The 26,156-nt window shown below is 38.2% G+C and overlaps 2 protein-coding genes across 4 annotated transcripts; one reads left to right on the top strand and one right to left on the bottom strand.

Annotated features, from left to right (window-relative positions):
• Positions 1 to 6,931: 6,931 nt before the first annotated feature.
• LOC144050688 (troponin T, fast skeletal muscle isoforms-like) lies at positions 6,932 to 20,838 on the top strand. 3 transcript variants are annotated; one of them, XM_077564195.1, is made up of 15 exons: positions 6,932 to 7,065; positions 9,802 to 9,841; positions 9,977 to 9,990; positions 12,088 to 12,249; positions 15,558 to 15,575; positions 15,809 to 15,829; positions 16,348 to 16,366; positions 16,441 to 16,486; positions 17,583 to 17,699; positions 17,786 to 17,863; positions 18,327 to 18,440; positions 18,527 to 18,636; positions 18,708 to 18,798; positions 19,283 to 19,323; positions 20,570 to 20,838. In XM_077564195.1, exons 2-15 carry the CDS (start codon positions 9,822 to 9,824, stop codon positions 20,607 to 20,609), a joined length of 891 nt encoding a protein of 296 aa, XP_077420321.1. In that variant the 5' UTR covers positions 6,932 to 7,065; positions 9,802 to 9,821; the 3' UTR covers positions 20,610 to 20,838. The 3 variants fall into 3 exon arrangements, with proteins under 3 accessions (XP_077420321.1, XP_077420322.1, XP_077420323.1); XM_077564196.1 differs by lacking the exon at positions 15,809 to 15,829 and having other exon boundaries at positions 6,937 to 7,065; XM_077564197.1 differs by lacking the exons at positions 15,558 to 15,575; positions 15,809 to 15,829 and having other exon boundaries at positions 6,937 to 7,065.
• Positions 20,839 to 21,852: 1,014 nt separating this feature from the next.
• On the bottom strand, positions 21,853 to 24,127 carry LOC144050689 (myoblast determination protein 1 homolog). The gene is made up of 3 exons (XM_077564199.1): positions 23,491 to 24,127; positions 23,176 to 23,248; positions 21,853 to 22,372 (listed from the first exon to the last, which is right to left on the bottom strand). The coding sequence occupies exons 1-3, from the start codon at positions 24,028 to 24,030 to the stop codon at positions 22,146 to 22,148; spliced, it is 840 nt and encodes a 279-aa protein (XP_077420325.1). The 5' UTR covers positions 24,031 to 24,127; the 3' UTR covers positions 21,853 to 22,145.
• Between the last annotated feature and the right edge of the window lie 2,029 nt (positions 24,128 to 26,156).

The following is a 26,156-nucleotide window of genomic DNA, read 5'->3' as shown; positions in this document are numbered from 1 at the left end:
GCCTGCTTTCAGTCCGAATAATATATTTGGTTGTCACTAGAATGGGTTTGCAGTCTAAATTTAGTCGGAGGGAAATCAGAGCAAACATTCTGACAGTGAGCACCTGCTGCATGATGTCTTACACTCACAGAAACAACATCAGTCTGTTGGAAATCAATACCAGGCACAAAATCCTCTCGGAGGTTCTATAAGCTTCGACTTGTGTCTCTGAAAGTTTATTGGAGTCACATTCACAGACTTTGAGTGAATGTGCAAACCAAAAAAATTCTTTTTTATGAACATTACACAACAGTTACAGGTTTATAAATGAACACTGGTCTACAGTAAGTATAAATTTGGGTTGTCAAAGCGACTCCAATGGCAAGGAGGCAGGCTGACATATGAGACAGCCCTTTTTAAGGCTCTGTGCTTGGGTGTCTTGGCTTACATCGAAGCAGCTCAAAGGTGGAAAGTGTAAGATCATCTCTGACAAAATGGTGCCATGACCTCAACAAACGCAATTAAACGAAATGGAGGCCGAGCTCTTTTATCATATGTATCTTGACGAACATACTGTATACCTGATGGTAGAAACAGCAGCCACCTTTGTTTTGCTCCTTAATACTGTAGATACAACAGCTCAATATTACAGATAGAGTAAAGACACTCAAGCCATGTTCCATACCAAGTTGATAGAAATTGTAAAAAATCTCACTTGTACTTGTTGTACATGTTTTGATAAGTGCTCCCTCTCACTCACTTTCAATTACAACACAACATTGTGCAGAAACACAATAGGCCTACAATGTTGTTTATTTTTTGGGGGGGGGTCCCTCTTTTGGACCGACTGTATTGTTTGTATCATGCATTTAAGATTTCCAATTAGCCACATGCTGCTAGCAAGTCCAATGCGCTGTCTACAGGAACACATCTGGCACCTAGCCAGACAAGGATACATGGAAATATCAGCAGCTTGTCAATCAAGCAACACACTTTGACTGCTTTACCTTTGGTGAGCGGATGTTGGGACAAAGTGCTCTCTGCTTGTTAATCCCGGCTCAGAGTGCCACTAGGCCGTCTCATCCTCTCGTCAACTGGAGCCTTAAGGAGAGAGTCACGGTGCACTCCAAAAATAAAACACTTGCCTCCAATGCATGTTGCAGGCAAACATGTTTTGTTTTTTCTCTCCCTGGGCTGTCTGACATGATCAAGGTGCAACCCCTACAGGCAGCCAATAGCCAGCTCACCTGGAGGAAGGCGACGTATTTCACTGTTGAGTACAGTGAGAGTTACAGTTTAAAAACAACATTTCGGACACTGCATGCCCATATTAGGAGTGTGTATAGACTGGCAGCATTTAATACACGGTGTCCTAAAGGTTCACGTTTCTGCCTCACAGTTCTGAGGTTCAGGTTTCAAATCTCGTCGCATTTTGTTCATGTCTGCACTCTCAAGGACATTCACATACTTGAACGAAGCCACTCATTTGTTATCTAAGTCATGTCCTTATGATTGTTGTCTTTTTGGAAAGTAAATATTTTCTTCAGAATGAGGTCCACAGCCTTCCGGAGGTGTACATCACGCTGTAGTATCCTGGATTCCTTTTTTTTCCTCAAACGTGTCTAGTCTTCCGGTTCTTGCCGCTGAAAAATATACCCTGCACAGCATGCTTCACTGTTAGGGCGCTATTGGTCAAGTGCTGGTATTCAGGCTTAAAAGTTAGCGAATAGAGAAATTTAGTTGACTCTGTGAACTACAAGTTAGGTATCGAATGCTTTTCACTGGGGATTAGCTTCCTTCTGGATCACTCGACCACAGTCCTTCTCAAATAAAGGGGTGGGCCCCACTGGGGTGGGTGGCTCGGCGCGATATGTGTGACCTCAGGGAACATGTTTTAATTGTATTTATTTATTTATTTACGTAGTTATTTATTTTTGCTGTACTAGAAAAAAAGAGTAATTGCACATCCACTACAGTAGGTGGCAGTGGAGCTCTCACTGTCAGAGAGCGCAGATGGAGTATTACCTCTTCTGACGAGGTGTCATTAGACCAATTGAATAGACAAATTATACTATTTATTGTCAGAGCGGAGAGGATCCTGAACTGAATCCTGAAGCTCTCAGGCCTACTCCAATCAACGATCTGTTCACAAGATGGGAAAAATATTTCCTTAAATAATGTGTTTGATACTGGTTGAGCTGTCCATGCTTCTGAAACCTCAAAAATCAATTCTCAAACTTAAACATTCATACACTTGATAAGTCAGTCATTTGAGGCGCTGTAAGTATATGCAGTATTGTATCACAAAGGAAGCAGTACAGGTAAGCAGACTCACACAATCTCCACATGCTCAGCCTAGTAAATGAAAGTTCATATTATAAATTAACTTGTGGACATAAAACAGCTGTAATGTCAGAATTTGTGGATTTGATAAACATTATTGATTGATGAATTAAAACATTTTGGCCAGTCAAGTCAGTGTCATTCATATATTAATGATTTATTTTTATTTTTATTAACACATTAATGCAAAAATCGACTGCATTGCATGACTGATAGGAGGCAAATTTCACTGACAGATCTACGTTTCTACCCTCACCTATAGTGACAAGCTGCGGGTTGTCACTATAGATGAGTAAAATTTTACCATTCACTGTCTGTGTTTCCAAAGGGGTCACTTGTAGTCCGTCGGTGAAGTCGGGGTCTTTTTTTTTTCCGAATTTGCAAGTGGACACACTTCCTGGTTTGAACGTGGAAATGTCCGACCATCCTCAAATGCAGCATTAGTCTCCTGTTTTTGTTTGAGTCTTTGTCGGTCCATCGTCGTTTCTATGTTTTGTCGTTCCCCCACGTCTTGCCATTTCCTCGTCATGCATTTGCTTGGATTTAGGAATTTGTTGTTTCCTGTTGGCACCATGTGCACCACCTTGTTTTTGTTTAATTAATAACCCCCCCTTTTTTTTCTAACTTTACCTCGGGCCTCCTCGCTCTGCTTCCATGCTCTTGGGTCCACAACCATAGCTAACCTGACAGCAAGTTTCTCTGAACTGCAGGAAGTTGAAATGAATATCAATTCCATTTCTTGTAATTCAAATTCAATTCAACATCCTGTGGGGTGGAGTCAAATTCAAACTCTTTCACTAAAATTGATTGAATTCTGAAATTCTTAAATTTTCACAGCCCTGACTGAAATGCAATTAAATGCATTTTTCCAGAATTAAAAATATTCAAGTCGGTGTCTGTTGTTTGATTCAGTTGTCCACTAAAATCCAATTAAAAAATTAAAAATGTTTGCTTTTTAGGATAAATAATTTTATATGATTAAATGTGATTAAAAAAGATTAATTAGTTACAATTAACTTGATTAATTATTTTTGATCAAGTCCCACCCCAAGTACAAACGACAATGGTTCTTAACTTTGTTGGAGGTACTGATCCCCACCTGTTTCCTATGCGCAGACCCTTATTCACTAGAAAATAATATTTTTATGTTGTTGTTTTTTTAATTCAAGACAAAGGTATAGGGGTTAACTGGCAAACAAAATGAACAGGGAGAGTGGCCTTTTCGTCAAATCTGGCTTTTTTTTTTTACCTTGAATTTAGAAAGCATTGTGTTCTTGTATTCCCCATCTCCATGCAAACCTAAGGAAGTGTTCCTTTAGTTTTACTAGATAGCTAGTTGTGCTGGACTGGAATTGCTCAACTTGGCATTGCAAATCATGCAGTTAGGACGCTGACTCCCATCACTCAATACAACTCTTTGTTTATAGCCCACTTTAAAACAACCACAGCTAAGATGGAACCCAGGTGCAGCAGATAGAATCAAAACAGCAGAGAGCCCAAAATTGAACCCTGTGGAACACATTACGTTCTGTTATACATGCAAATTCATATTGCACATATTCCTCTGACTACTTTCTTTTTATGCTTGGCATAGTAAGGGATTACAATAATAAAAAAATCACACGATGTACCATCCTAAAAGTCAAGTCGATTACTGATCAGACCAAATTCCCTGCAACACAGATAGGCAAAGCAATGTTGTGTCATCACCTGCAGACAATGATGGCCATGGCGTGTCATCACGAATCATATGAGACTGACTCACCGGAGCCCGAAATTCGATCAAACCCAGGTTAAGAAGCACTGAAATATGTTAAGATTAGGCGTCATTGGCACAAAACTTTCTCTTGGCTCTGCATCTTCCTAACTCTCTGCACGCATACACACTTACCAGTTGAAACCAGGTTAGACCTTGAAGTCGCACATAGGAAGATACCAACGCATTGTTTAGCTCATCCTGCCGTCCTACGTGCGCTTCAAAAGACCCCTTATGATGAGTGACAATTTTGGATCGAGGTCTACCTTGACCGGATGCAGGTCACCGGGGCCCCACTCTGGAGCCAGGCCTGGAGAAAAGGCTCGAAGGCGAGCCTTTAGTGGCCGTGGCGGGCCTACACCAATTGGGCCCAAGAAGCAACGTGGGTCCAACATCTATTAAAAATAAAAACATAACGGTTCATGCAGAGCCGTTCAAGAGCAAATCATTATAAGACAGCATCCCCAGTATTGTCCAGGTTGCAGTTGCACCCCCTGTGAGATTTCGAATACTTCACATCTGCTCATTCAGAAAGTATTTTTTCAGACTGTGTCAATTAATTATTTGTTACAGAGATTGGCTCATAAAAAAAATGGTACAGTAAAACACAGGACTACAATGTTGATGCAGTCTACAAGTGATTCACTGTTCAGAACCACGTGCAGGTTTTGCTTTGCAAGACAGACATATGAGTATGATCTCAATGAGGATAATGAGAATGCATTCAAAATAACAGGTGCAAACCCAAAGGCAAGATTGGATTGTTATTATCTGGATAACGTGTCCGGACACAGATCCCATTTTAATACCAGTTGTAAAGGGGACCTAAGACTGTGGTGGACGGGACTGAACCTGGATGCTTTTGCAATTCATAAAATACCTAAACGCCACCAAAAATCAATTTTCAGTCCATTTTTATGTTTCATTTCACTTATGGGGGATGCAAAGATTTACATGCATACATTTTATAGGCTTAATTTGATTTGACTCTTTGACTTGACACAGAATGCAACAATGTGTAATACGGCTGTAAATAGCATTTTGAAGCGTGAAAACAATGTGGGCATCTACAATGAGCTTAGCGCCTTAGTGCTGGCATTCTAGTATGTAACAGAATGACATATTCTTACTTGATGGATATTCTGTAGAATGTCAGCCGTACCATTGCCATTGACTTTTGGGCCTTTGAAATTCAAGAGGAGACTGTTTACACCTTCTTTGACTAATACACTTTTGTCAATCCAAAAACATTATTTACAATAATATGTTCTATGCAGCCTCATTAGTCTAAACACAATATTCTGATTAATTTTGTTTTTTCTAAAATATGAATTTAAGGATGGTCCAAAGTTTTTCCTTTTACTATTTGTAGACAAACCATTCAAAACTGACCCCCCCTCCCATCACCCCTTCACCTATTGCACGGCGTAAATCAGGGTCGGTAAAATGATATACGACTTAAAAACAATTGCCTAAATTACGGAGCTCAACTGTAATCATATTGTTCCAAGAAATAACACGAATGCAAATGGAACGTGGCAACACTTTGCCTGTATGATTTCCAGATGTGTTAAATCTACCTGTTTTGCATATATATTGTTCCCAGAATGCATTGTGTGGTGTAGTTAATAAAGTTGTAGGGACGTTAATTCTTGTCATATGTATTTGTGTTACCAGTAATTGAATTTAGGTCGTAGTTAACACGTTTATGTCGAGCTATAATTTTTTTTTTTTTTTAATTTTTTAAACAAGCCATAACTTTAAGTTGCGTGTAAAATCATGACATCCAGGACAAGATGCATTGCTCATCTGATTAATTGGTCCCACATTGCAATTTTTTTTTTACTTTACAAAATCGTCTCGCGGGCTGGAGTAAACCACTTTGCGGGCCTGATCCGGCCCACGGGCGGTGTGTTTGACACCCCTGGCGTAAATATAAGTTTGACCCTCGTTCTATATTGCCAAGTTACCCTTGTCATGGTTGAGGACAAAATCACCACCACGCATAAACAGATTGAGATGGATTTCGTGTGTATACATCCAGTCTTTATCTAATGTTTATTTTTGAGTGAAAAACTTTGCACTATCCCTTTAAGCAGCAAAATCCACCCGTTTTTATCCATCTCGGGAGGCGGCCATTTTGTTACTTGCTGTCGACTGAAAAAAACGTGACACTTGCTCAGGCCTCAGGTAACCACCAATCACGGCTCAGCTGTTTGTTTGTTTGTTGAGTTTGGTCATGTGACCTTCACAAACTGAGCCATGATTGGTCGTCACCTGAGCCCCGAGCAACTGTGATGTCCTTTTCAGTCTACAGCAAGTGGCAAAATTGCCGCTGCCTGAGATGGATCAAAACGGGTGGATTTTGCTGTTTAATTCACATCCCACAAATGTAATATTAATCAGAATATTATGTTAATTAACTAGGAGGGCTACATAAAACATATTATTATAAATATTGTGTGTGGGGGGTTAACTTCCCCTTATAAGTTTGTTGTTGTTCTGACTTTTGTTCTGATTTTAACAATCCCTGACTGGGCTGGCAGACCGATTGACGGATTGATTCATGAAGTGTCTGTCAAACACACATTGACAACCACACAAACAGATACACACGCCCTCCCTTCATTGTCTGGATGCCAAGCTGATGTGTAACCACCCCCCCTCCTCTCGGCCTTCCATCACTGTAAATTTAGCAACAGAAGCTTCTCAGCTGCTCCTTTCCAAAACCCGAGCCCTCGTCTCCCATCCACAGTATTTCATCCATCTCCTTCTCTGGGGTCATGGCTGGCCCCCTCCCCACATTTCCTACACACACACACACACACACACACACACACACACACACCTCACTCTCATCCCACAGCCAATAAGGGCCAGATGAGCTCAAGTATCACTGTAACACAAGGACATATTCTCTGAGCAGAGGCTGCAGATTGTGCACACCTTCATCTTGGTCGTCACAGGAGCTTCTCTTCCTCCCTAAGGTAAGCACGGGGCACATGGGGAAAATTACTTTCAAGTTAATTCTATGCTTCATTTCAGTTTTTTACTGCATGTACAGCGCACATTCAGCAAAACGATTTCAACCATGTCATTCAGGACAGAATACATTTGAAACTGGCCTGTGTAGAGTTCTAGCCTCCATTTCCGAACATTTAAACATGTGGGAATATTTTTCATCAATCAGTTCTTATCACTTTTGAGTGATGGTTAACTATAATTTGTGTAACTTTCAGTTAAATTGAAAACCTTTTTCGATTTCATGCACGCTAGTGGATATTATAAAACATCATTTTCATATTATTTTCATTACTTTCAAGCAATAGAATACCATCAAAGAAAAACTAATACGAGTATATACTACTAATCTACTTCTGCTCTTACTAACAGATTAATAATAGTCAAAAGATAATATTAGTGAAAGTGATGCTAATTAAGTTGACATCATTAAAAACATGGCACAATGATATCTGGTCTCTCGGTACAAATTTATTTGAAATACACTCACCAGAATAACAGTTAAAATATTTTTTTCCGTGTTGATGTACCAAATTTCACATAGTACACATGATGTATTTCTAAAGTCCCGTCCTATAATTATATACAGTATTTCTTCAGCTTCTGTCAAGGTCTGAAATGAACCCCCTCTTTTGTATGACAGCAATGTGGGCACTTGTACCTGAACATCTGCAAATGATATCTATGTGTGTTCACAGATTTAGCAACAGGTTTCAGTTTCTACACAAGCAGGCTGGAAAGTGTTTTCTATTTCGTTGAAGTACTAAAATGTGTGCATATTTATCACTTGCACATTTGCAATATCACGAGTTGAATCCTGCTCCTGTTGCATGTCACTGTAACGAACTTAATCTGATACGAATGCCGGGCCTGGGAAGCTGTCTGTCACTTTGGTGATATATGACATTTAGATACAGTAATAATATACTAAGTCCTGTTGGATGGTTGGGGGCTTCTCTCTCGCTCCATGTGTGTCACACTGATGTATTGGACTATAAATACATCTCATATCTGCAATTAGTTTGGCTGAGGATGCGCGTCTGCCCAGGCTCACCTGTTCCGTTGCAGTTTTAGTTTCAAAAAGACTCAGAAATACTCCTCAGCATTCAATACTCTCATACTGAATAAATGAGTGGCCGTCCACTAAATATACAGAGCGCTGATGTGTAGGTATGTACTGTCTGAATGCTGAACACAAAGAAGACACGGCTGTCGACTGTAAGTTGATCAAAGTGTTCGTTTGTTGGGAGTTGATGCTGATTGGCTGCCGGGCCGCAGAGGATCCTCCCTCTGGTCCAAGCCTGAGGATTAAAGCAACTATTTGGACTGTGCTCCTCAGCTGATGGGTAGAAATATGATCCTTGACTAATCCTTTAAGTCCTCTGCACCTGTGCCCACTGCTAAGTGTGAAGGAGTCATCCAACCAAACTTTTTATATATCAAATATGATACAGTTGGATACAGTATGCAGAAATCCTGACACTTTGGTTTCAATTGGGCTCTTCCTCTCTCGCTTCTGTTGGATTTAAATAGCAAGAGTGTTGGAACATGTTCACACTTTAACATAGAATTGATCTTGTGCTGGGAATTTTAATCACATGAGCATCCATCACAGTCATTAAAATTGATTCTTCCCTTGATATTAACAGCTGATTCAGAATTTGTCGTGACACTTTTTCAATGTACGCATCGCTGTAGTCATGCATCATTTCATTTTTAAAGTTGTTGTTGGTCAGTATCGCTGCACCACTTTGTTTTTTAAAAACTCTAATATATATATATATATATACATACAGTATATACTGCTCAAAAAAATTAAAGAAAAAAAGTTTTTCCTTACTTTTTGGGGATTTTTTGGGCGCAGTACATATATATACAGAGCATATACACTGATCAAAACAATTAAGGGAACACTTTTACACAGCAATACTGACCAACAACAACTTTAAAAATGAAATGATGCATGAGTGACATATTTAAATGGTGACTACAGCGATGCGTACATTGAAAAAGTGTCACAACGAATTCTGAATCAGCTGTTAATATCAAGGGAAGAATCAATTTTAATGACTGTGATATATATATATATATATATATATATATATATATATATATATATATATATATATATATATAAAAGAGCTGTCAAACGATTGTTTTTTAAATCAGTTTAATCTTAGAATTTTAATCGATCATGATTAATCACTTGATTAAAATGACTTTTTTATCAACATTTTTTGCCCGCCAAATTTGAAGAGCACCCGTTATGTGAGGATGTCTTCCACATTTTTTGGTCCACTGCACACTCGTCCTCTTTTTCTAATCAATTAAGTACTTGCATTATTTAAAATGGACAAAAAGACCCCAATATTTTGACTTGAACAACTATTCTGAATGTCATACGTAAACATTAATATTAAATGCTTTACTTTAATGCATGTTGTTATGTTTATTGCTCAACCAGTGCTACCTTTAACGTAACCAGCCGCTGGCAAGCTGAAGGATCGTCTGCGGTCAAAATTAATAGGCAATGTTGCCAATCTATGCAATGTGTCGGGCTGCTTGACATTTGCTCAGATGTTATTTTTATACCTTTTCATCAAAACATTGTGAAAGACTAAATACAGAAATAAATCTGAAAGTGACGCAGAACAGCTATTTCAATACTGTGGTCTCATGAGACTCTTTGTCTTTGCCCTCAGCTACAAGGTCTGCTGTCACCATGTCCGACACTGAGGAAGTGTAAGTGCATCACAAGTTGTCAATCACTAAACACCCTGCAGTGACACGTTGACTGATGATTTTCAACTTGGGGGGGTGTAGAAGACAGATGTATTTTCATGTTAATTTGATTTCTGTCTTGTGTTCTTATTTCAGGGATCAATTCGAGGGTAAGTAACCATTCAGGAATGTTTAATGGAGTTTTCAAGCAACCACAATAGTTTCAGCTGTCACACAGTGTCCACATCAGGCATGAAAGTGTCCTTTGACATTGACAAAATTAGTTATTTTTCTTGTTGTTGTCTTGTTGAAGAACGTTCCCATGTCAACACCTGTCCTAGTGTTGACAATATTGTACATGACTGGAATGCACTGCTAGAAGTAGATTGATCTGTAATACTGTGTGATGCTAAAATATATACAACAACACATACTGTACCTGTGTGGAATGTTATCAAGTCAAGAGGCTCTATTTTCGTAGACAGCACAACTACAGTGAGGCGCAAATGATGGCGGATCCTGGTTTTCGGGCCAGGGTGAGGCTTACTGCGCGTTGACCAATTTGGCAGACAGGTCTCCACGAAGACTTGTGGGCCGGAAGTGTCATTGAAGATGCAACTGGCCGAGTAACAATTTGGTGGGAGAAAGTCGATCTAAACTTGGGCCTGCTCAGGGTAGACAGCTGCTTTAACGTGATTTTTGTGAGGCCTGTAGACATATATGGTAGCAAGCTCCCTGGGCATGTGTGTTCAATCTCAGACATATTTAATTTGTAAATATGTGAAGAGCAGGCCTCAAAAGTTCGGAATCATTGTATCAATTCAGCCATGTCGAGACTGTAGTGACTCGAGTGACTAGGAAATAAAAGGAGCCTCTTTGATTGGCCATGATTGACTGTGACTACTACCACAGTGGTGCAGACCTCCCTCTCCCAGATCCACCGGCCTGCACTTATCTGCGAAATTACTAACACCGGGTCTATCCCACCTCCGTGCAGATTTAGGCCATGTGCCGTGCAGGCATTGCGCCGTTCACGAAAATAGAGCCCATTGTGTCAAGGGTGTTTCTAACAGATAATGTGGTACAGTATACAGTACAGTTAAGGTGATGTTTATTTAAAAAAAAATGTTTGTTTCTTCCCATTCCATGTTGCAAACCTGAAGACGAGGAAGGTAAACATGACTGAACCAGTTCTGAGCTCTGAAGACCTGTCTCCACTAATTTGTTAGCTTCTGGGTTCCATGCTTAAGTTGAAGTGTTTGGCACAGACATCTGGTGTTTAGTATGCACATCACAAATCTAATGAGTGGGCTCCTGAACTTTATTTTTAAGTGGCAAAGCCTAGAATAAGTCAACATGTTGAGACATAGGGTTAAATTTGCCTAACTGTCACATTCCCATTTAGTCAGTCACATCCCAAAGAGCAGCCAGTATTCATTATTTATTTATTTTGTTATTGTTTTCTTTTTTTCTTTTTTAATGAAGAACAATGATAGATATCCAACCACTGAGATCGATTTATGTCTCTGTACAGAAAGAAAATCTAAGATTATCTGATTTGCCACAACGTTAACTAACGCACAGCTGTCAGTCAAACAGTTCAAGTTAAGGGTGTACTGCTGACTTCAGAGTGATATTTTAAATCACATGGTTAAGCAAAAAATGGGATTGAGCTCTGAGGCTCACTACATTTATTTTCTTGCCATGTGATTAGTACAACTGTCATTGGTGTCTTTCACGCAACTGTCATGGTGGTGGGAAGCTATCTGAATAATGATAGAATTATCTATTAGTGTGTGTTTAAATAATTTATAATAAATATAATATAACATAATCAAGCAGCACGGTGGACAAAGTGGTTACCACTTCTGCCTCGTAGATCTGTACTTTTGGGTTTGAAACTAAAATGATTGTACTAATGATTATGGTAACCACTTTCATTTATTTTTTATTAGAGATGTTTTTACAAGATTGTCTCAAGACCTGAAAATGTTTCAGTTAGTTTGCCACTCCACCAAGTTCCCCATGGCTTCTGCGTGAATACTCAAATGACTCCCATCGCCATCGTCATCATCATGATCATCATCATCGTCATCATCTGTTTCTCTCTTTGTTTTCCAGCAGCGCCGTCCCTCGCTCACCAATCCATCTTCTGTGTAACTAAAGCAATCTCTCACTTTTGTTTTTTAATGGCTCTGTCATGTCTGTGGTCTTCATTAATGGCCTCCTCCGACACCCTCTCCTTGGCGGTTTGGTGCATGCCGTAGCCCAGGAGGAGCTAGTAGAAGTAGAAGTAGCCCCTGAGGCGGAGGCCCAGGTAGAAGCAGAGCCAGAAGTAGAGCCTGAAGCAGAGGTAGAGCCTGAACCAGAGGTAGAGCCTGAACCAGAGCCTGAACCAGAGCAACAGGCGCCGGTTCGTGAGGAGGAAGGTACGTGCCATGGGCAGTCTGTTCCCCCTTCTCCTGCTACCCTCTCAGCTCTTTAGGACAGTCCGTACTACAAAACATAGTCAGTTCCACTAGCCAACCCAATACAATTCAATACGTTCTTTAGATTTGACCTTTGGGATAAACTGTAAGCTGGTCAATTTCTACTTTGTTGCAATGCAACTTCAAGCTCTTTATAGGGCATGGAAACACATATGGTAATTCAAACTTGGAGAAAGCTCAAAATAGATGCCAGCCAAATCGCTCAAAGGCAGAAGAATTGTGATAGGATGTGATTAATCATAGCCAGTCAGAATAGAGATGAAAGAAAAATAACTAGAGCTGCGAGCAGCTATAAAGGGCCCTCGCAGCCTGGGCCACCTTAGGGTACTTGCACGTTAGGGTACCGGCACATTCGAATTAGCTTTTTTCAGTTTTTTTTAATTGCATAATAAACTTTTCTTCTTCTTTTTTTGCCAGATGCGGTGAGTGTGTAAAGCTCAATAATGAACTTTAGTCGATGTTAAGACCCTAATACAGTATATATATAATTTTACTCATAGCACAATATTGCTTTTATTGCCTAAAGAGGGCATCAAAAATAAATAAATAAAAAGTACATATCTATGGATCGGTCTGATGGCACTGAACATTTCGACTGGTCGAAAGTAAAAAAAAAAGTAAAAAAAAAATCATAAATGACTTAGTTATCACACTTAACAAAGAGTATCAAAATTTTGAACAAAATACCACATGTGGGTTGTAAAAAACAAAATTTATTCAGAATTTTATAATAATGTACATTTGTTAAATGACTAAATTAAAGTCTCTTACTCTATAAAGTACTGTACATTAATTGTCTGTAGTTAAAATGCAGTATTTCAACCCTTTGCCCACTAAATGGTTAAATGTTGCCAGAAAATAATGGCATAAACTTAAAACTTATTTTTCAATCACTATGGCTAGATACTAAAATGATATCATTCTACATGATTCATGGCCTTCGCATTGTAGAAGCATGCAGGCAGCATTGTTGTGCTTTGTGAAATCACAAACATGCATGGAAGAAACTCAAATTGATGATTTGGGATTTAAATTTTAGGTGGTTGGATCATCATGAAAAAAAATCTCTTTATTTTTATTTAAAGAATGACCTGTTCACCAGAGGCTGTGTCCCTATTCTTAAAAAAAGAGATGTATTCTTTTTTATGGTAATAGATGAATCTAGTAAAGGCAAATTCTATTCTGAATTGCATATTTAGCCATGTATCATGTGCATATCGTCGCTGTCCTCTGAAAAACACTTATGTCCATTTTTGTCATTTTTACCATTATGAGATGTAACTGAATGCAGACATCCACAAAAACGTAAAAAAATAAAAACATCAGTGTTTTTCACAGGACAGTGATGATATACAATATTTACTGCATGTGAGTGAAAGGCCCTTCGACTTTGTCACTGCTACAACAGTACAGATCAGTAAAGGAAAATTAACATGTTAAATGTGGAGCACGTTGATGTTACAATACAGTAGATTTCATCACTGCCTCACAAACATTTGAAGAACTATTATCAAAGTCCACAAAAAATACTTTTCAACGTGTGGGTAGACTCTGGCGAACAGGACTCTGTTTGATCTTGCACTTCAGCCTGGTTTTAATAAAAGAACCCTAAAGTGCACTTTGTTGTTTTTTTTTTTTGGGGGGGGGGGGGGTGAACTGTAGCAAACATTTCCAAGGCATTCACATCACCATCAGTGTTAATCAGACCAAAACATTCCGTCGTGTTTACGCAGTAGTGTGTTATGAAATGTGCATAAAATGTTCAGTGTGAAAAGAAAAATTCAACTGCTTTTACATGATTTAACTGCCCCATCTCATCTGAGGTCTTTAATGAAATTGTTGTGTTGAAATCAACTGAGACCATTTTGAAAATTGTTAAAGGCCATCACACCTTGGATGACGTGTCATTTTATTCCGACATCATGTAAAAGCTATTTGTTCAACCCTCATTATTCCATTGTTAAAGTCATTGATGTGAGTAGATGAGCAAACTGCAACATGATATTTACACTGGGGTGTTGGCATTCAATGGTTTGAAATTGGTGTGGTTCAAATCCTACTCTCTGTAAATTTAGCACGCATAACAGGGAGTCACTGCATTAGTCTTGAGCTTTAATGTGTTGATCTCAACATTGCAAATGGGAAGCAGACAATATTTAAATTAGGGGTGTCAAAATTAGTGTGTTCATTTTAATTTATTTTTAACCCGTGATTAATGACCGACCCTTACTTGGGAAGCGTGTACTGACAGAATTCCAATCGCAACGCAGCGGACACAAAATTTTGCAATAAATTTAATAATAATGTATATATTTGTGGAGACTGGGGTCTCCAGTTGTATTTTCCAATTTTAACACCTGGGCGTTATTTGACCATTTTTTGGCTTTTTGTTGGTTCTGACCAAGCCATTTCAAAATAAAATAACGCCCAGGGATTAGTGCAGAATTTCACAAGTTACTTTATGTTAAAGAGTAGACAGCTTTTAATATGAAAAGAAAAATGCACTGAGCTGTCACCAATGTCTTACAAATGCAAATTTTGCCATCTAGTGGCAGAAAAATGACCTCAACACATATCAATACCACACTTGTTTTTTACAGTATAGTACATCTTTTTAATTTTAACTCAATTTTATGAATTTTTATAAAATTACTGTTTCAATGACTAAAAGATGCAGCCATATTTCTATTGCTTAATCCCCCCCCCCACACACACACACACTTTTATGTTAACAAGAGTATGAAAACTCTGAAAACAAATTATTGTACATTTAAAACAGATATACAATTTGCGATTAATCGTGAGTTAACTATTGAAGTCATGCGATTAATTACAATTAAAAAAATGTAATCACCTGACAACCCTAATTTAAATACATCCTCTTCAAATCCAAACTAAAATGTAATAGTCTTAGATAATTTGACAAATGCAGCACTGTATTTGAAATTAAACCACAAAATCTTATGTGCCGCGGTGATCAATATGATTCAACAAATATGATTGAACTTCACTTTATGAAATGTTGCAAGTACAAAATTAGCCTACCATGATCCAATAAAATGGATCCAAAAAAGCCTCCACAGGATATGTAGTCTTGTACATGGGACTGTGCAGTGACTCCCACTAACGATGCAGCACCCCAGTTTGGTAAATGGGCCTCACAAGCCATGCATTGTAAAGTGGCAGCAAGCACTCCGATCACTAATGATTTCTGTTCTGCTCTTGCTTTGGACGCTTGCTGCATGCAGACGACTATGAAGAGGAAGGTATGTTGGTCTAGATTATCTTAATTTATATACTTGTTTTTCTGTAAGCAAAGCTTTTTAAAAAAAATAATAATAATAAATAAATAAAATTCCATGCACCAACTTGGTTTCCAGAGAAAGGAGGAAGTAACTTAATCTCTGCGTTAGCCACCTGAGGTATCATAAGACGCAGAGCTGCGCTTAAACAACTCATCTCTGCCTCTTCTTTTCTTTGCATGAATGTGTCCCACCAGTGGAGGAGGGAGATCAAGATGGTACTTTGTATTTCCTGCTGAGTCGCTGTTGCTTTGCTTGTTTTTCATTTTGTCCTGTGTTGGAACGGGACAACGCTAAGATCATCTCAAACTACACAATACAAACTTTCCCTGTGTTTTTACCATGCACTTCTATTAACTGTTATTCGACTCACTGGTGTCAAACGAGTGTCAAACTTTTGAGGTCATTAGTAGTACAATGTACTGATTAACTTTCCTTGACACACTAATTGACCAAATTAACTCAATAAATGAGGTAATACTAGGAGTATGAACTTGGGGTACTTAACTGGAATTTGGCAGCGATGTTGTGGAAAGTTTTTCTAAAATTAAAACTCACATCATTCAACCATGGAAACCACTTGCCCTGTGATGTAACACGGCTTGTCCACATGGATCCTCCCCCTGATTAACCAACATGTCGGACTTCATCTTCCTCCACATTTGAGCCTCTAACCATCTGATCTCTCACCTCTCTCCCTGTTTTTGTTCTCGTCGTTATGGTGCCGAATATCCAGAAGAGAAGCCAAAGTTCAAGTGAGGAAGTTTCCGACTTTTGTGGACATGTTTTGTTGTCGCTATGTCTTACTTATTGTGTTATTTTGTTTCAGACCAACTGCTCCCAAGATCCCTGATGGGGAGAAGGTCGACTTTGATGTAAGATGGCATTTCTGATCAACATGTAGTCGATTTAGCTATGTTGAGATTATAATGGAGCTCTGTTAACAATCTAAAGAAATTATTCTTTGTCATATCAATTGTTGGGCTCAAGGGACGCAAAGGTTAGACAACCCAGAGATATAACCAACTACTTTACACTTTACAGTGGGTCACAATTTGTCACTCCCCCAGTCAACAAAAGATATTGATTTTTTATTGATTTTTTCCTGTGGGGTAACATATCCATTATCCAAGTTATCCTATTTTATTCACAGAAAAACTACTCAGCCATTTGCTCTTTGTGGTTTCTGGAGTTCACTAGCATGCCGCAAGATGGCGCCAAAGCCCTGTCTTTGTGCCAATAAAATATGTTGTTGACTTGACGTGATAGAATTTGACTAAGAAACAATTATACAACGGGACAGTAATGCTTAGTTGATCACAAGTTCCACTGTAAGCAAAAGAAGGCCGGTAAAAAGTTATGGAACTGTTTTTTTAAAAGAATAATTGACCAGGACACCATCCACCATTGGCCACATTGTGTCTGCCTGGAACCAAAAGGAGTGAATTTCATAAATGTGTTTTAATGCCCCAAAGGTAAAAACGTTATTGCCTTTCTTTGACCCATTTACACACAATACTATTTTTGGGAAACAAAAAACAAAAACATATCACTTTGAATCTGATGATTATATATTCATTTGCATTTTATTTTATTTTTTCCATCGTTATCAATTAATTTCATACATGAGCTTTGGAGGTTTTAATTTTAATCAGATTTTTTTTTCCACACAGAAGGAAGATTGAACAGTCGCTGGGGAATTGTAGTTTACTTTACTTTATTACACAATACTTTAAGTGACTGTTTTTTAAAACTTGCATTTGTTAAAAAAAAATCTATTTAAAAAAGCCTAAAAACTAACATTTCTAAATAAAAACGAAGAAACACGCTCTAAAAACTCATTAAGACAAAATTATTTTAAAAAAAAAGTCAAAAAGAAAAACGTCAACTACAATGAAAAATTGAAAACTATGTCACCTTGGTTTGCAGTCATGTTTTGTACAGAGCGTCATCTTGTTTTGTGTCATGCAGGACATCCAGAAAAAACGTCAAAACAAAGACCTCATTGAGCTTCAGTCGCTGATCGATGCTCACTTTGAGTGCAGGAAGAAGGAGGAAGAGGATTTAATTGCGCTCAAAGAAAGAATTGTGAGATGTCCCGCAAGCATGAGGGTTCAGCATCGCTGTTGCGTCTTGCTCAGTGTGTGACTGTGCCTTTTGTTTGGTGTGTTCAGGAGAAGCGTAGAGCTGAAAGAGCGGAGCAGCAAAGGATTCGAGCAGACAAGGATAAAGAGCGTCAAGCCAGACGGGAGGTACAAAGCATCTCTCTCGGAACCTTTTGTTTACATCAGGGGGAAAAGTAATACAATTAATACAGTAGATTTGTTTTTGAAATACAACACAAAAGTCAGCCACAAACCTAACACCAAGTAGTGGCATCACTGACAGTAGAGTTTGTTTAACCCAGTGTTTATATTTCGTAAGTAAATATATGCCTACATAATTAAATACCCACTCTCCACCGTGATTATAAAAAGTATCATTTGTCTATCAAATTGTTATTGGGGCACCAATGCAGAGCCCTACTGCCACCTACTGTAGTGGATGTGCAATTACACTTTATCATAAAATGACACACAACATTTTTTTCCCCTGGGATCACACCCCTCACCATATTCACAATGGAGTACTACACCTCGCTAACTGCAATGTGAAAAGGGCTTGAGGCGGTCTTGACTTAATCGATTGTACTTTTTGCGAATGTTAACGTGACAGGCAGAGAGGATAAGAAAGGAGGAGGCCGACGCCCACAGGAAGGCTGAGGATGAAGCGAAGAAGAAGAACGCTCTCTCTAGCATGGGATCAGGCTTCACCAGCCATCTGCAACGGGTACGTCGGATTATCCTTTCTATTCTTCAAATGTCACCAAATCTCAAGTAAAGAATAACAAGTGAAGCATTCCTATGACTTAACAGGTGGACCAGAAGAGAGGAAAGAAGCAGACTGAGAGGGAAAAGAAGAAGAAGGTCCTGGCAGAGAGATGCCAACCTCTGGCTGTCGAAGAGCTGAGTGACGACGTACTGAGGTACGTTCAGCGATCAATTTCCGTCCTGTCCAATTTTGACCAACATTAACTTGTTGGTTTGTGTTCATCAGGGAAAAGGCAAAGGAGATGTGGGAGTGGTTGCACAGCCTGGAGGAGATTAAATATGACCACTTAGAGAAGCTCAAGAGGCAGCGATACGAGGTCTGTGAAGAGCCGCGATTACGATCTCACTCATATTTTGCATATGTTTTTTTTATTTTGTGAGCCAGCCGTCATCAAGAAGTATGAAAGAATTATGATTAATATATGACAATGTGTGAAAGTTGATGATACACTCTGCTTCAGCTTACCAGCAGTGACACATCTGCATGATACAGTTTTTCCCATCACATCCACATTCCTCTGTTGTCAAGAATCCTGCAATGACTTGACCAACTAGACAATCGCGTGATCTCCAACACATTGTCACATACATTCCATGCATTGTAATCATTCATTCAGTCTTTAAAATCAATCATATACAACATCACATCACTAGTTTTCCGCTCTGACACATCTGCAGAATCTTAAGTAAGTAAAATGTAGAAAGGATTTTAATTTAAGTCACTTTAGATTATAAAATAAACATAAACAAACAATAGGAAAACATAAATGTATCTAAAATGTTTACTATTCTGCCTTTCAGGTGATCTCTCTCAGGAATCGCATTGACGAGCTGCAAAAACAGTAAGTATCAATTGTTCTAAAAAATTGTGCAAGCAACATATTGATGTAAAACAACAGGATCATTTTGATGAAGCTAAGGAAAAGAGTCATGCTAATGCCAAGATTACCCATTTTAATGGTATACAATAGGCGATTAAAATTTTGAATCGTAACTAATTGCATGACTTCAATAGTTAACTCGCGATTAATCTGTTGTAAGTGTGCAATAAAATGTACAATGAAATATTTTTTACAGAGTTTTCATACTCTTGTTACCATAAAAGTGGCAAATATGTTTAACCAATAGAAATCTGGCTGCATCTTTTATATCATAATAATTCATAAAATTTAGTTACAATTAAAAAGATGTACTGTACGGTAAAAAAAAAGCTAGTTTGATATTGATTTGTGTTGAGTTTTTTTCTGCCACTAGATGGCATATTTGCATTTGTAAGCCGTTAGTGATTCAGCACATTTTTAAAATTGTAAAATACAAATTGATCCCAGACTCCAGACTGCTGCTAAATTTTGACGCGGACGTGTCTGCTGCATTTTGACGGCAACTTCCCCAGTACAGGCTTTCCAAGTAAGGGGCGGTCATTAAACGCACAATAGAAAATTTAAATGAACTAAAAATTAACACACTAATTTTGACACCCCTAGTATACAAAATTACTGGACCAGCCTGAGCATTCTCATGTTTTGTTTGCAACAATGTCAGTGTTAAAGTGATTATGTCATGGTTGCATAATCTTTTTCACACATTCAAATTAACAGATAATTTTCACTTTAAAATGAATAGGCTGTATGTTGATACGTAAAATTTCCCAAAAAACAATGACAGACCTACATACCCCCAATGCTGTAATTGCACTGTCCTTAAAAATTGTATGAAATTAATGTCATATTTCAATTCTTCTAATTTCTCATTTCTATTTCCTGATTGTAAAACGGCCATAAAAGGGCAGCCGATGTCGTGTGTATCAGTATCTTCAAATAAAGTCTGGTATCGGCCCAATACCAACACCTGGTATCGGTACTTGCTCATGACTACTTAATATTATTATTTTCTTAAATTATTATTGCATATTTTTCCTTTCATAGACACATGGAGTTTAGTCAAATAGGTAGCTACTGTGCACAGACAAGTAATAGAGACATCACATGTACTCGTTGAACCTTATCATATATTCATGCAGTGAGGTCTCATTACAAAATCGCTTTCTAGAGCTGACACCGTTTTCCCTTTTGTGTGTGCGCCTTGCAGTAGCAAGAAAGGAGCTGCCACACGCCGCCGCAGAAAGTGAGGACATGAAGTCTGTGCTAGTCAGGCCAGAGAGGAACCATCGCTGCCCATGCACGTTGCGACCACCACACCCACGAGAAACCTGCAGTACAACCACAACTGGACATCGTTTGCTTAGTCAAACTCTTTTCTGGATGGATTCGCCTCCACTCAATACATCAAAAGTTCATCAGTGTGCTTGTATAAAGATGGTGTGACTGTCCAGAAAATAAATACTGCATCTGAAATAATTCAGCTTGTTTCACTCATTCATCAATTTGTTTCACAATTCAAACAATACAATGTAATAAAATTACCTTTTATTATTATTGTATGTTAGTTTTCAAACTTTAAGCAATGGTTTGGCAATTAATGATTAAGAAAGTGCTGTGTTTATCAGTAATTATGACATAAACAATGAACGTTTTGACAAATATAATCTGAAGTATGCAGGTACAATTTCGCTCCTGACAAAGGTTTTGTTTTTTTACAAGGATGGAATCTAGTGCTTTTTTCATATTAATACTTCAATAACTGACTTTTTATGAAAAATGCATATTAATAAATGACATTATCCTTGGTGCGGTATAGTATGGTATGGTTTTATTGTCAATCTGCAATTTGTGTGTAACAGAGAGGGTTGATTTCTTTCTCAAGAGCCCAAAATATGTAAATACCTAGTCAAAATTTACTCATACGTGGCCCATTATATATTTGTTGAGACTCAAATGTAGATTCCTTTACTCTGAGTGCTTCAGACAGAATTATGTAACATGCACTTACCATAAAACGGGAGTTGACAAATTCTGACAGCAAACTCAATTGAGCTAAAGTTTCAACTTGAACCCATAGTGCATCCTTGTAAGTATTTTTATTCACCAGAATTTATATTTCAAATGACAAATATTATTTAATAAATGTACTGTATGTCACTCATAAATTACACATCAATTAAAAACAGAGCTCTTTCATTCTCAACCCAAAAATGTTCTTTATAACAATATGTTCTTTGCAGACCCACTAGTTCAAACATGGTATCCTGATTCATATAATTTATGGAATATGAATAAAGCAGCCAAATCCATATTTGTCCATGTCAGGTGGGGGCCATTTTGCCATTTTGAAAATGACATCAAAGTTACTCAGGGCTCAGGCAACGACCAATCGCAAGTCAGCTTGCGAAAGTCACATGACCTTAACTCATAAACAGGTGAGTCGTGATTGGTTGTTACTGGAGCCCTGAGCAACTGTGATGTCATTTTCAGTTAACAACAAGTGACAAAATGGCCGCCACGAGTTGCATAAAAAAGGTTGGATTTTACAACTTATTTCATATTCACCATAACTCACAATTTATCAGAATGCTGTGTTTAGACTAGTGGAGGAGCGCACAACCCCTTCCCCTTGTCTTTATTTATTTTTTTCATTCAGCCATCCAATGAACATTGATGCAGACTTAAATTTCTTACATTCAGACCCACAATCCAAACAGAACCATCTTGCTGTGACTGTGAGACAATGACTTCCAATCCACTGTGGTACTTAGAAATGAAGTTCATTACAGCCTCTTTTGCTGTTGTAGAAAATAGTCCTTTGGTCCATCCGTTTCAGAGCAGCTCGGAGATACTGTTCGGTTCTTCCGTAATTCTACGGACTGCAGGGCTGTTCTGAGGCCCACGGGGTACCACACTAGCGCCCAGGGAGCCTCATCCGTGTTGATGCGCTCCACAATGCTGCTTAAACAATCCAAACTGGAGAGGAGGGATGGTGCGTTCTTGCTAGAATCTGGAACAATAAAAACAAATACAAAAAAAGTGAATAAAACGTCAGTTCTTGAAGATGTGGATGAATTAGCACCCTAAAAAGAAAACCTTTTTACTACAAAAAAAAACACTAAAAAAGAAAATTGCAACAAAAAAAATCTGTATACTGAGGTAAGCCTACAAACATGAATGAGTCGGTTACATCAGAAATAGTTGTTTTCTTTTGTTTGTTTGTTTTTTACAATCAATTATTTAACAATCAATCAATCAATCAATTATTTAACAATCAATCAATCAATCAATTATTTAACGTCAGGACCCAAAAAATGGAAAACATAAGCAGCACAGTAAACTTACAAGTCATTACACACAACAACCTCACAATAACAAGAGTAAAAAAAAAAAAGAGGAAGAAAAAAAGGGGGGAAGGGGTCAAAAAAAATTGCCAGGTGTCTTACTAAGAAATATCAAAAACACCAACATGAGAACACACCATTTAAAGACTTGACAGCGTTCTTATTTTTAGAAGTAAAGATGGAAAGTAAACATACTTAAAAATAGGTTGTGAATTTACAACTTTACACTTAATTTACAACTTTACACTTATGAATATAAAACTTAGCAACATATATTAAAAGAATAATCAAATAATATTATTTTTCAAATTAATTGTCATAGTTCAAGAAACAAACAAAAAAAACATTCTGTAAGAAAAGTTCAAAATTACAAAAGATATTGTCCAGGATAAACTTGCAAGCGTCTTGCCACAACTTACGAGCATAAGTATATCTCCAGAAAAAAGAAAAAAAAAGAAAAAAAACTGACCTTCTGTTGTCCGGCCACAGTTAGTCGCCTCACTGTTTTCACTTTTGGTCGAGCACGGAGAGACGAGACCCACCTAAAGACATACATTTCTCAATTAGTTTTAGATGAGGAACTTAAAACCTTCATGACATCATCTGTTTGTGTTGCCAATTAAGGAAGAGAAACATCATAAAATATGATGATGATGATGATGACAGTATGAATATCGTTCCAATAGTTGCTACGCTTCAACATTACAGAGTGACTCAAGACTGAAAGCAAACCAAATAGCCCAAGTTGCCATTTTATGAGCCTCTCAGCTGTTCTTGGACTCACCATGCCATCAGAGCAGTTGGAGTGGGGGCTGGAGACGTCTTGGCTCAAGTGGTCCAGCACTGGGTAGAAGCTGTCGTCCCTGTTTGCCCTCAGCACAGCCTGCAGAGACTCGATGTAGTCGATGGCGTTCCTCAGGATCTCCACTTTGGCCAGCCTCTGGTTGGGGTTGGAGGCCGAGCAGCGCTTGAGGGTCTCAAAGGCTTTGTTGACCTTGTTGAGACGTCGCCGCTCTCTCATCGTTGCCGCCTTCCTCCTGTCTTCTTGCGTTGTCTTCTTCTTGCAGGCTTTGCAGGCCCATAGCAGACAGTTCCCTCCCTGGTGGAGGTCACGCGGAGCCCTCACATGCTTGTCTTCCTCTTCCGCCACTGGGACTTGCTGATGATGATGATAATTGTCACGAACCTGTGATTTGGGCGGCTCGGCGCTATTCAGTTTGCCGTCCAGGTCGTCAAAAAAGTTCACGTCCCCGCTGTTGAAGAAAGGGTCTTCGTAGAGATCACTAGCAGAGGAAAGAGGGAAGGGAAAGTCATACAGATCCATTTTTCTCCACGGGAATGTGAAATTCTTCTGGTGAGTCCCGAAAGAATTTAGTTTGATGAACAAATTAACAAAGTGAGAAGAAAAAGGAATGAATCAAACAAAAAGTTTGCTAGTATCTAAACTTGAAAGGATCAGTCTGTCACACTTAACTTGTGCACCCTTGGTGACTCTCTATATACAGTAGCAGTCACTTAAGGGGCGGGGCTATGAAGTGACTGACCAATGAGCATATAGTGTCTGGATGCAACAGCAAATGTAGAAAGTGTAGAAAATTCTTACACAGGTAAAACTGAACATTAAAAAAATTAAATAATCTACAGCAAATGAATCCATTGTAGCCTCTTCTGTTTTTGCATATGGTGAGATGGAACTAGAATAAACAATAGGGAGGTATTTTTCTCTCTTCACTTAAAATCTTTTTGGATCCATTCATAATTTCTGTTTCAATCAAGTAGATTTCAAATAGTCTAAAGCATAACCTACACATAATATTTTATTTTTAATCACTATTTATTTATGACAGAAGCATTCAGAAAAGCTTAACGCACAAGTAACTTTCTATAACTTGTGCTAAAACACTTCCGTAGTGAGGTTTGGTGTTTCCAATTAAACAATCAATTGACTTTTTTTTAAATAGATCAGTTGCAACAGAAAAAAAAAATGTTCCAAATGATGTCGTTTATTTTAGTCGCTCAATTAACAACAGCAGTTAACAAAAATAGAATCACATTCTAATCTAAAATTGTTGTAATTTATAATTAATTTATTTATTTATGTATTTACGTATTTATTTATTTTTACAATCATTTTATTCCTCATTGTTTAAATGTAATCAACCATTGAGACCTTGAGAGAAGTCAAATTTAGATTATTTGGGGTGGTTTAATGACTTGAAGGAAAAAAATGACATAAAATGCTTTTCTGAAAAATGCAATATTTGATGCATTAGAGGGGAAGTTAAGCGCAAAAAAATTCTTGACAATATGTTATATGCAGCCCCACTAGTCTTAACACTGTATTCTGATTAATATGATGTTTATCATGGAATATGAGTTAAGCAGCAAAATCCACCCGTGCCACTCGCTATCAACTGTGATGGAAAATCACAGTTGATCAGGTCAGGTAACAAGTTACAACCAATCACGGTTCAGCTTATGAGCATCACATGACCAAACTCAGAACACAGGTGAGTCGTGATTGGTCCTAGCAACTGTGATGTCATTTTTACTGGTGAGGGCGCATAGAACATTATTGTAAACAAAATGAGTTGACTTCCTCTTTAAGAAATATTCTGGGTATTTAAACAAATTTATTTTTATTAATGTAAATACACGTTTCGATCAGGGCAGTTGAAAGTTGTGTGTGACACAAAGAAGTGGCTGCTCAGTGCTTTAGTCTACCGTCCTGCTGAGGAGATCACAAGGTCCCGAGGTGCTCTCTGATGTGGGGAGGGCGCACACCCCCAAGTGAGGGTCATCACTGGACAACAGTTTAAGACACTTTGTCTAAACAGGTGACATGATGTAAACTCACTGGCAGATTCAGTTTTCATTTGCTTTGGCTGCAAGGTTCGTTTGAAGTTCTCAATTGTTGTTTTATTTTTTTCCAGTCCTTTTATCTTTCTCAGTTGTCGTTTGCTAACCACAGTGTTGTTTTAAATATAAGTTTGTTGGTTGATTTGGGTTCTTTCAACAAACCTTTGTATTCATGAATTGTGTCGTTACTTGTCAATGTGTCCTGTGTACATGGAGAGAGAAAGGCTCTTAACACTTTGATGGAATGGCAGAAGTTTAAATTTAGCAGCTCATGAAATCCAAGACAAGTGGCCTTTGAGCTTTAGCGGGTATTATTATGAAATATGTCACCTCACCTCCTGGCCGTCTGACTCATTTGCACTACAAATTGTTGAAAGCTATGAAGAAGGTGCCAACCTATTAAAGTTGGCTGTCATTACATCCAAATGTTACACTAATGACACAAATGTATTCAGACATTTTCACAACCGGACCCTTGAGTCCTCTCCCAGTTGACTATGGCTGAGAAGCAGGAAACACTCGCCGCGTGTTGTTATATTCATATTATTATTTAAAGAAGATGTTTGCTATTCCAGATTTACTGTGTATTGT

The sequence above is a fragment of the Vanacampus margaritifer genome, chromosome 4 (genome assembly GCF_051991255.1).
Source record: "Vanacampus margaritifer isolate UIUO_Vmar chromosome 4, RoL_Vmar_1.0, whole genome shotgun sequence".
NCBI lineage: Eukaryota > Metazoa > Chordata > Actinopteri > Syngnathiformes > Syngnathidae > Vanacampus > Vanacampus margaritifer.
The sequence above is the reverse complement of the archived record's forward strand: the minus strand, read 5'-3'. Positions and strand labels throughout refer to the sequence as shown.

Bases quoted from the DNA above. Each gene is read 5' to 3' on its own strand.
- LOC144050689 (XM_077564199.1), bottom strand. From the start codon at position 24,030: ATGGATCTGTATGACTTTCCCTTCCCTCTTTCCTCTGCTAGTGATCTC. The intron at 23,249-23,490 runs GTGAGTCCAAGA...GTATGTCTTTAG, and splicing joins CCAACTGCTCTGATGGCATG to GTGGGTCTCGTCTCTCCGTG. The intron at 22,373-23,175 runs GTCAGTTTTTTT...TTATTGTTCCAG, and splicing joins CTGTGGCCGGACAACAGAAG to ATTCTAGCAAGAACGCACCA.
- LOC144050688 (XM_077564195.1), top strand. From the start codon at position 9,822: ATGTCCGACACTGAGGAAGT. The intron at 16,487-17,582 runs GTAAGATGGCAT...TGTGTCATGCAG, and splicing joins GGGAGAAGGTCGACTTTGAT to GACATCCAGAAAAAACGTCA. The intron at 18,799-19,282 runs GTCTGTGAAGAG...TCTGCCTTTCAG, and splicing joins TCAAGAGGCAGCGATACGAG to GTGATCTCTCTCAGGAATCG.